General features: G+C 38.8%; 3 protein-coding genes across 4 annotated transcripts; 2 read left to right on the top strand and 1 right to left on the bottom strand.

Annotated features, from left to right (window-relative positions):
* Positions 1-464: 464 nt before the first annotated feature.
* On the top strand, positions 465-6216 carry LOC130709452 (chaperone protein dnaJ 49-like). Of its 2 annotated transcripts, XM_057559639.1 has the most exons (3): positions 465-488; positions 4507-4618; positions 4782-6216. In XM_057559639.1, the coding sequence occupies exon 3, from the start codon at positions 4816-4818 to the stop codon at positions 5923-5925; it is 1110 nt and encodes a 369-aa protein (XP_057415622.1). In that variant the 5' UTR covers positions 465-488; positions 4507-4618; positions 4782-4815; the 3' UTR covers positions 5926-6216. The 2 variants fall into 2 exon arrangements, with proteins under 2 accessions (XP_057415622.1, XP_057414962.1); XM_057558979.1 differs by lacking the exon at positions 465-488 and having other exon boundaries at positions 4750-6216.
* LOC130710901 (uncharacterized) lies at positions 2687-4005 on the top strand. The gene is made up of 2 exons (XM_057560636.1): positions 2687-3257; positions 3429-4005. The coding sequence occupies exons 1-2, from the start codon at positions 2687-2689 to the stop codon at positions 3974-3976; spliced, it is 1119 nt and encodes a 372-aa protein (XP_057416619.1). The 3' UTR covers positions 3977-4005.
* Positions 6217-8587: 2371 nt separating the features above from the next.
* LOC130736055 (uncharacterized) lies at positions 8588-10049 on the bottom strand. The gene is made up of 3 exons (XM_057587912.1): positions 9768-10049; positions 9432-9566; positions 8588-9079 (listed from the first exon to the last, which is right to left on the bottom strand). The coding sequence occupies exons 1-3, from the start codon at positions 10047-10049 to the stop codon at positions 8588-8590; spliced, it is 909 nt and encodes a 302-aa protein (XP_057443895.1).
* Between the last annotated feature and the right edge of the window lie 328 nt (positions 10050-10377).

Genomic DNA, 10377 nt, shown 5'->3' with positions numbered 1-10377 from the left:
GTTGCAATTAAGCCAATTGAAAATTTGGAGTTTCGGAAATTGGAAGTTTCAGAATGTGCATCAGTTACAGTTAAAGTTATCGGTTATGAACTGCGCACTTTGAACTGCGTAGCCTATGCGGTTAAAAGAATGTAGTCTACGCAATTAGAAGGTACGATCGATAAAAAATTTAAGGGTGTTTTCGGAGTCATAACTATATGGAGGTGGAACTAGATGGGAATGTGAGAATAACAATTACCTTTTTTTTGGTACATTGGAATGATAAATCACACCACCATAAATTAATCACCGGACCTTTCCTCTCTCCAATTCATATGTCATCTACTTCTTACCACTTAAACTATTATTTGAGGATAAAAATAAGATATGATAAAGCGGTGCGGAACGGAGTGACACACTCATATATAAATATAAAAATAAATATATAAATAACATAAGACGAGTAAATGTTTCCCAGTTGCTCCAATTTCCCAATTGCGGAGCACTAAGACTACCCACAATGGTGTTGAAAGTGGGTAGTTTAATGTTGAAATAAGGTTTTAATGGTGTTGAAAGTGGGTGTTGAAAGTTGGAAGGAGGAGAGAGGTGTTGAAATTTTTTAACTGTGTTGAAACCTGCCCGCGGTGACACGTGGCACGGCCTGGTTGGTGAATGCCAGGCGCGTGCCACACACGCGCCAACAGGGCGCGTTACCTGCAGAAATGGCAGGCTGTGGGACCCATGGCATCCGGTGGTGGGACGCGTGGCACGCGTCGGTTGGGCACCGACAGGCGCGTGCGTGCCACGCGTCAGAGGAAAGAGGGAGGCCTGCAGCGGTTACACGTGTCGCGTTTTAATTTGTCCGGGCGATTTTTTTTATCCTAATCTTTCCAACTCAATTATTTCATTAAAAAAAATTTAAAAAAATATAAAAAAATTACCAAAATTCATGATTTTTTTTTCTCTATAAATAGAGACTTGGTTCGTTTGATTTGGACACAGAAAAGAAAACCAAGTTTTCCATCATCTTATTCATCTTATTATCATTCTACTATCCCCTTTGCTTTGAAATGGATCCCAACAAGTACCATTTCAACACCAAGAATTCTTCTAACCAAATTCCCAACAATTATCAACATCCAAATCAGTTTCCCAACAACCAAATTCCCAACAATTATCAACATCCAAATCAGTTTCCCAACTACCAAAATCCCAACATTTATCAACATCCAAATCAAATTTCCAACTACCAAAATTCCAACAATTATCAAGATCCAAATCAATCCAACTACCAAAATCACAACAATTATCAAGATCCAAATCAATCCAACTACCAAAATCACAACAATTTTCAAGATCCAACTCAATTTCTCAACCAACGTCCTCATCCCCATCATGGATCTATGTTCAGATATCCATCTCCAACACCGCCGTCTAATGATGGTGCACCTGAATTTCCCGAGTTTTCAACACAAATGAATCTTGCTGGCATGACAGCTGGTAATGAAGCCACTCCAAATGAAGAGGATTCAACTCCTACGAGCAGGAGAAGTCACTTACCAGCATGGAACACTGATCAAAATAAGGTGTTAAATAGTGGGTGGCTTAAATATGGAACAAACAGTGTTGTTGGGAGAAACCAAAAATGAGAAACATTTTGGGGTCAAATTGCTGAGTATTGTAATCAACATTGCTCATTCAATCCTCCGCGGGATGGAAATGCATGCCGAAACCGTTATAATTATATGAGCAAGCAAATAAATAAATGGATTGGCGCTTATGAAGGCGCTAAGCGTATGCAACGAAGCGGTTGGTCGGAGAATGATATTTTGACCCAAGCGCAAGAATTATACGCAGATGGGAAGAAGGGTCAATTTAATTTGATGGCAGAATGGGAGGCTCTCCGCGATCAACCATGTTACTGTAGTCAAGCAGGAGGAAGTGTTGGCTCAGGAAGTAGTGGATCTAAGAGATCTCGCGAGAGTGATGCATGTGGCTCAAACTCTTTAGGATCGATTCCCCGTCCAATGGGTAGGGATGCCGCTAAAAAAAAGGGTAAAAAGAAGAGCACAACAGCTGCCTTGGAGGCGATGGAGAAAGATTGGGCTGCATACAAACAAGTCAAGGAGATAGAGGTTGGACAATTGAAGCAGATGGCGGCGATGCAACAAGAGACTAATAGAGTGAGGAAAGAGGAGACTGAAGCTAAGAAAATGGAATTATTTCTAAAGTTAAGTGAAGAGGAGCATCTCAGTGACCACAAGAAAGAGCTGTTGAAGCGGTTGTCCCAAGAGCTCTTTGGAAATTAATTGTCTGTAGTGTTTGCTTTAATAATTTGTCAGTGTTTTGTCAAGTCTGATGTGTTTGCTTTATTATTTTTCGAGTGGTGTCAAGTCTGTAGTGTTTGCTTTAATAATTTGTCAGTGTTGTCGAGTCTGTAGTGTTTGCTTTAATAATTTGTCAGTGTTTTGTCAAGTCTGTACTGTTTACTTTAATAATTTGTCAGTGTTGTCAGTGGCTTTAATGTATGGGTTACCGAGTTTGAATATGCATCACTCAATTCGAATCTAGTCCTTATCCGATAATTAACTATAGTTCATATTATTTCGAATCCGTCAATGTCCACCATTCAATTTATCTATATATATGGACTCATAGATCCACCATTCAATGTATCTCTTCCCATCTACTTCAAATTTCACAAAAAATGGATCCACCAGAGTTTGATCTCGAAGCTTACCTTGAAAAAATCCAGAGAGAAGACACTTATATACTCAACCACTTTAGGGAGCGTCGAAATCTAATATTGGAGGGTAGCGCACCTCGTGGTAGAAAACATCTCAGTAGAGATCATGCAGGGGCAAACCAAAGGCTAATTGCCGACTACTTTGCCAATGAGCCTACATACGACGATGGAATATTCCGTCGCCGGTACCGGATGCAAAAACATGTGTTCCTTCGAATCGTTGCGGACCTTTCAAGTAGTGATAGCTACTTCACCCAGCGAGTCGATGCAGCGAAGAAAGAAGGTATATCGCCCTTAGCAAAATGCACCACAGCAATGCGAATGTTAGCATATGGTGTGGCAGCAGATGCAGTCGATGAGTACATCAAAATAGGAGAGACTACAGCATTGGAGTGTTTACGTAGATTCTGTAAAGGAATCATACGATTGTATAAGCAAGAGTACATGAGAGCACCAACCCAAGAGGACCTGCAAAGAATACTACAGGTTAGTGAAATGCGGGGGTTCCCAGGCATGATCGGGAGTATTGACTGCATGCACTGGGAGTGGAAAAATTGTCCTAAAGCATGGGAAGGTCAATTTGCTAGAGGGGATAAGGGAACCACCACAGTTATTCTTGAAGCAGTTGCATCTCCTGATCTTTGGATCTGGCATGCCTTTTTTGGATGTCCGGGGGAACCTTGAACGATATAAAACGTTCTAGACCGGTCACCAGTGTTTGATGAATTGGAACAGGGAAACGCTCCACGTGTGAATTTCATCGTGAACCAACGTCCCTATAATATGGCATACTATCTAGCTGATGGTATCTACCCTTCTTATCCAACTTTCGTCAAGTCTATTAGACTTCCTCAAACTGAACCCGATAAGTGCTTTGCAAAACATCAGGAGGGATGTCGGAAGGACATCGAACGTGCATTTGGAGTGCTTCAAGCTCGTTTTAAAATCATCCGTGAACCAGCTCGCTTCTGGGACATAACTGATTTGGGTATCATCATGAGGTCATGCATCATATTACATAATATGATTGTTGAGGATGAACGAGATTCATATGCTCAACGCGAGACCGATTTTGAGCAAGCTGAGGGAAGTGGATCTAGTACACCGCAACCATACTCGACCGAGGTGTTACCCGCTTTTGTGGATCATGTGCGTGCTAGATCCGAGTTCCGTGATCCAAATGTCCATCACCAACTACAAGCAGATCTAGTGAAGCACATCTGGGCAAAGTTTGGAATGTATGATGATTAAATATGCTTTGTATCGTACTAATTACGTTATTTGTGTGTTGTGTGTTTAGTTTGTTGTCTTGAATTTTAAGTTAAGCAAATAAAATGTATTATTGTGTGCTTAGTTTCTTTTCTTCCATTTAAAGTTAATAAAATAAAATAAATTATTGTGTATATTTTTTTTTAAAAAAATTAAATTGTTAAGTGTTTTAATTTAATTTACGTTAAAAAAATATTACGTTAATTTAATTTAATTTAAATAAATAAAAAAATATTAAATTAAATTAAATCGATAATAGTTTATTTAATTTAATTTTTATCGTAAATTTTAATTTTATGAAATCATAAAAAGAAAAATATAAAATTAAATCAAAATATGAAATAAAAGTGGTGGGGTAGGGGGTAGGGTGTTGAATGGAAACCATTAGAGTGGGTAAAAGTTGAATGAAGTGTAACTAGAGAGAGAAGGTGATGTGGAGTGTTGGGAAGAGAAAAAGTGGAGTGTTGAAGGTGTTGAATGTTGAAACCATTGTGGGTAGTCTAACAAGTTAACAAGTGAGGAACAATCTTCCTCTTTCCCAATATCGCATGGAACCCTAATTCACTTCGTTCTCCATCTACGAACAGCGAGCAATTCACCCACTCTCGTCTTCTATCTCCATCTGTAAGTTCAATTTCCTCCAATCCCTCTTCCCTTGATCTATCAAATCAAACCGATTCTTCATTTCCTTTCGATTTCGCATTTCAATTCGCAATCATTTCTCTCATCAACGAAATTTCCCAATCGAATCGAAGATTCGTGAATTGTTCTCTCATTTTTCTTGCAGATCCGTTGTTTTTACGAGCTCTGATTGGAAAATAATGGATGGGAACAAGGACGATGCGCTCAAGTGTTTCAGAATCGCCAAAGAGGCGTTAGAAAGCGGCGATCGGTCACGCGCGTTGAAATTCGTGAGCAAAGCTCGCCGTCTCGACCCCACTCTGCCCGTCGACGATCTATTGACGGCGATAGGGGGCGGCGGCGGCGCAGGCGACAATCCCACCGAAGCAGCTGCCGAGCCGGGGAAGCCCGCTGCTGATAATCCCTCTGTCCGCCGAAGGTCTTCGGCCGCGGCAGCACCGGTTCCTCCGTCATCCTCATCATCATCGTCAGCCTCATACACCACGGAGCAGGTTTCAATTATCAGGGAAATTAAGAGGAAGAAGAACTACTACGAGATTCTAGGTTTAGAGAAGAGTTGCACCGTTGAGGACGTGCGGAAATCCTATAGAAAGCTCTCTCTGAAGGTCCATCCAGACAAGAACAAAGCCCCCGGCGCTGAGGAAGCGTTCAAGGCGGTGTCGAAGGCGTTTCAGTGTCTAGGCAATGAGGAGAGCAAGAGGAAGTATGATCTTTCCGGAGAAGATGAATCTGTCTATGAGAGGCGTGCTGCAGCGAGGCCGGGTCCGGGGGCGGCGAGGGCTTATAATGGCTACTATGAGGCTGATTTTGATGCTGATGAGATATTCAGGAATTTCTTCTTTGGAGGGATGCGTCCTACAGCAACAGCTAGCTTTGGAGGGTTTAGTTTTGGACCTGGGATGGGTCACAGGCATGCTGATAATGATAATCATGGCTCTGGTGGTGGCTTCAATGCACGCGCTTTGATTCAATTGTTTCCGGTCTTGCTTATTTTACTCATTAACTTTTTGCCCTCATCGGAACCAATCTATACACTTTCTCAAAGCTACCCTTATGAGCATAGAGTTACTACACCTAGGGGTGTTAACTACTATGTTAAGTCCACAAAGTTTGCTCAGGATTATCCTGAGGGTACCCGTGAGCGTGAGACGGTTGAGGACAAGGTTGAGAGGGAGTACTTCGGCATCCTTCGCCAGAACTGTCAGTTTGAGTTGCAGCGTCGCCAGTGGGGCTATATCAAAGAAACTCCACACTGTGATATTCTCCGGAAATATGAGTTGGTAAACTAATATGTTTGCTTCATGGTCTTACTTTTATTGTCTTTTGTCTTTTTTGAGGTAGATTTAGATTTACCTGCCGTGTGATATTATTATAGAATGTACAATTTATTTATCACCCTGATACTAATGAAGCAGTTCATAATAAACCTCTTCATTCGGACTGTTAGCACTCAATTTGAAGCAAATATCTCTCGAACTTAGAAGAATCATGTTACCAGAGATATGTTTGCATTGCCTCACTTTTGTACCAAATTGTTGATGTGTATTTATTTATATTCAACTGCAGTGAGTGGTTCTTCATGTTTTGACTGATAGTCCTGTTGGATTTATTGCTGACTTGCTGCAAATGGGTGAGTTTTGTGTATTGAGCTATAAATATGATGAATGGATGAAGAGAATGGTGGATCAACATCAGTCCTAGGTATCCTGTCAAAAAGAAAAAAACATTAATCGTAGGTAGAGAAAGATAGAGGGATCAGCTCAATACTTCCATGATTTCCGAAATACTGTTCAAATTTTAAAGGGTGCCGAACAATTTTTAACGCAAGATTAAGGGGAGCCATGGTGCAATTGATATTTATTTAAATAGCTGGTTAGTCTTCTTGTCTTTCTTTACTCTGGCATAGAGTTATGGAGGGATGGCAATGAAGATTCAATAAAGATCGGTGTACACTGTGAATGTATACCACTATAGAGAGATAAGTGATAGATATGATATGTGATGTGATGTGACTCGAGGTGAGAGATAGAGTACTGAAAAAAAGTGCTCCAATGTGTATGAAATGTTATGTGGTACACTTATCATTATCTTTGATTTGAAAATGAAAGCCAAAATTGTGGAATCATTTGTGTTTACAGTGGTATGATATAGCTTCCCTATCATGCCTATCTATCAGCGTTGATATAATGTTTGTTAACTGCTTGGATTTAATTTTAAGAATGTTATGTTGATCTTACTATGAGCTGATCTGACACTGCCTCGGGTAGACCTTGCTTGAGATATTATGGACACCCATTGTGTGTGTACTTCCATGTTGATATTAGTTAACGTCTAGATACTTTGTTTTAGATTTCTTTTCGTTGAATCAATTGATTGTTTGGTGTTGCATTTGATATCTATTGTATGTTGCGGGTTTGTCTACGGTGCACAAGTTTTTTGTTGTGTAAAGTTACACAAGGAAGGAGTGAACCGGTTGCAGGTATTTTTAATTTTTAAAAAATAAAATAAATCTTTTCTGGTTTTTTTAACAAAATAAAATTATTCACATTTCTTTTTTCAGGAAAATCCTACTCCATCTTCTTCTCCAACCTATCCCCTCACTGTATAACCACCAAATCTCCACCCCATAAATCCTCCCTATGCCACAATCATCACCTCCACCACCAAATCGTTTCACCCAGCCATCTCAACCCCACCACCAAAGCCGTGCATATGGCCTGCGTTTAGATATATTAAATAATGTCATTGAAATGTAAATGAATAAGAATATGTTATTCAATGAAAAAGTCACCTCTTAGACTTCCCCTGCTCAAATGTTAAGGCGCAATCTGGGACATGAGACCAAATAGAACAGTGGAACAAGATTAATTTAAGGTCATGTTGTTCTAAGCATAAATCCAAACAGATAACCTCATTCAAAACCATGTAACTTTCAACTCTTTGGAGTGACTAGAAACATCAAAATAACATCTTACATCAGAAACCTAGAAGATAAGAAGGAAGAGGACCCATAACCAACCACCATCACTAACCTATCTCCATGCCACCACCATCACCCAAAACCCCCCACCATCACCCACAACCATCGCCACCACCTCTCTCCACGCCACCACAACACCAACTGAAACAACTTAAAAACGCAAACTTTTTCAATCAAAACGCCAAATCTCCATATTTGCAGCTTTAGAATCGTGAAATACAAAAGTTCAAAACTTAAAAATGCAAACTTTTCCTATCAAAACGCCACAATCCTCTTCGTCTTCAGATCTTCTCACGAATCATCAATGGCGCAAGGTCGGACCTCATTGTTCCAAGGTGGCTTAGCCGCAACTCACCTTCCACGGTGGATCTGTGCATTGTGGTGTTTTGCAAGATCTGCATAGGGGAAGACGAATCCATATCTAAAATCCAGATCCAGTTGCGTGGGGGAGAGGTGGTTGTGCGGAAGAGAGGGGCTGGGTGAAAAAAATTGATTTATTTTACCCATAATGAAGATGGTTGCGGGCAGGGGCGGAGACAGGAATTTGAAAAGGGAGGACTAGGATCCAAAGGAATATAATTTGTAAAAAATATTCAAATTCTTATCAAATAAAAAATTTGCCAAAAAAACATCAAAAAGTTATCAGCACAAAAGTCTCTCTATCTTGTAGATAAAGATGAAAACCTGCAAAGTATAAGAAATTTATTAAGATATATTCATAGTTAATATCATCAAACATATACCTTCACACTTGAAGGCTGAAGTTGTGCTCGTCGTTGTTTCATAGAGTAAAAATCATCAATTATCATATCACTGGTATATTTTTCAGCAATTTCCTTTTCAATATAAACAACCACGTAATCAGTGAGAAAATCATCTTCCATCTTATTGCGCAACCTTGTTTTTATAACTTTCATAGCTGAGAAAGCACGTTCAGTGGTTGTTGTTGGTACAGGAAGAGTCAAAATAAGTCACAACAATCTATCAAGTAAAGGATAGACATTTGATTTTTCAGTCTCAACTAACTTTTGACACAATTCACCAATAGTGGACAAATTCTGAAACTTGACATCTTTGATCACATCAAATTCATAATGTTGCAATTCATACGCTAATTGAATCTTTTCTTGGCCAGAAAAATCCGAAGGATAGAATTTCTCCACAAGATTGTAGATATGCCCAACATTAAATGACTTGAATGAATTCTTAGGATCTAAAGTTGTGCTCAATTTAAGAAGCTCAGTTGCTTGCTCACTGAACCTGGTATTCAATTCTTTCAACTGATCGATGACAGCATTAAATACATCAATACGATAATGGTGCTCTATTGTCACTTTATCCTTTTGACGACGAGATCGAATTATGTAAGAGAAAGAAGAGCTCATGTCTGGAACTTCAATAGATCGACTATCACAAAAAGATCTAACATCTTCTAGAAGAGCATCCAAACCACAATATCTTAACTTTTGAATTAATGATTTTGTGGTAGAAACCAAACAAATAGCATTCAAGATGTATTGAGTCTTTTGTTGTAAAGCTTGACAAAGTTTGTCACAGATTCCCATAAGTTCTTTTATCAAGTGTAAAATGATATCAATAATTTCAAAGCATAAGTGACATCACCTCGTTGAGAATAAGTAGATCCTTCAATGGAAGTCTTCAAGAAATGTAGTTGTTGCATTATACAATCGTAAAAGGTGGGATATTGAATTTAAGTGAGAACTCCATCTGGTGCCACCGGGTCTTTGTAATGTGCCAATTTGATTTCCCCCCCCCCCCTCCTATTTCAATATCATCATTTTCAACTAAATGTACAATTTCATTTGCATAAGTAGCATGCAACTCATCATTGCGTTTACAAGAAGAACCTACAACATTGACAATCATATTCAAGTTTTGAAAAAAAGCATGAGCATCAACTACTTCTTTAGCCGAAGCAACAAGAGCAATCTGTAATTGATGAGCAAAACAATGTACATAATATGCATAAGGACATTATTGAAGGATCAAAGCTTGTAAACCATTCTACTCTCCACGCATATTTCTAGTTCAATCATATCCTTGGCCCCGGACACTTTTAATGTTGAGATTATGGTGAGATAATATTGAACAAATTCCTCCCTTAAGAGTATGTGAAGTAGAATCTCTCACATGTATTATATCCAAGAAATGCTTCTTAACATATCCATTCTTATCAACAAATCTAATGACAAGAGCCATTTGCTCCCTCTTAGATTCATCACGAGCTTCATCAACAAGTAAACAAAATTTTGCATCACCAATCTCTTTCCGAATATCACTTTGCACATTCCTTGCAAAAACATGTACGATTTCTTTTTGAATAGTAGGTGATGTGTACTTTGCATTTTGACGGGCATTTTCCAAGACAACATCATCTACTTCCTTATTATAAGAAGCCAAAAGTTTAATCATCTCTATAAAATTACCCCGATTTTTAGATCTCACACTTTCATCATGCCCTCTAAAAGCACAAGCTTGAAATGTCAACCATTTAACGACATCCACATAAGCTTTAAAGACGCAAGCGATTACATAAAATTTGTTGTGAAGTTTGCTTTGATAGAACTTTATCAATATGACAATGTTGATTTTTGAAATCTTCACAACATTTAAGAGCAACATTATGGGATGAATTAGGATTGTTTCCTACATGAGATAAATAAAAAAAGAACAATCTTTTCCACTATTCACTTTTCTCTAATTTCTAAATCCTGTTGAAGTGAAAGGACTTGATTTTTTA

The sequence above is a fragment of the Lotus japonicus genome, chromosome 1 (assembly GCF_012489685.1).
Source record: "Lotus japonicus ecotype B-129 chromosome 1, LjGifu_v1.2".
Taxonomy (NCBI): Eukaryota; Viridiplantae; Streptophyta; class Magnoliopsida; order Fabales; family Fabaceae; genus Lotus; species Lotus japonicus.
This window is presented reverse-complemented; position numbering and strand designations above follow the sequence as displayed.

What these genes read in the sequence shown, in the direction of transcription:
- LOC130710901 (XM_057560636.1), top strand. Translation starts at nt 2,687, where the DNA reads ATGGATCCACCAGAGTTTGATCTCGAAGCTTACCTTGAAAAAATCCAG. An exon ending in CATGATCGGGAGTATTGACT is followed by an intron (nt 3,258 to 3,428) that starts GCATGCACTGGG and finishes AAAACGTTCTAG; the next exon opens with ACCGGTCACCAGTGTTTGAT.
- LOC130709452 (XM_057559639.1), top strand. Translation starts at nt 4,816, where the DNA reads ATGGATGGGAACAAGGACGATGCGCTCAAGTGTTTCAGAATCGCCAAA.
- LOC130736055 (XM_057587912.1), bottom strand. Translation starts at nt 10,049, where the DNA reads ATGATTAAACTTTTGGCTTCTTATAATAAGGAAGTAGATGATGTTGTC. An exon ending in ATTTCTTGGATATAATACAT is followed by an intron (nt 9,567 to 9,767) that starts GTGAGAGATTCT and finishes CATCAATTACAG; the next exon opens with ATTGCTCTTGTTGCTTCGGC. An exon ending in CTACTTATGCAAATGAAATT is followed by an intron (nt 9,080 to 9,431) that starts GTACATTTAGTT and finishes TTAATTCAAAAG; the next exon opens with TTAAGATATTGTGGTTTGGA.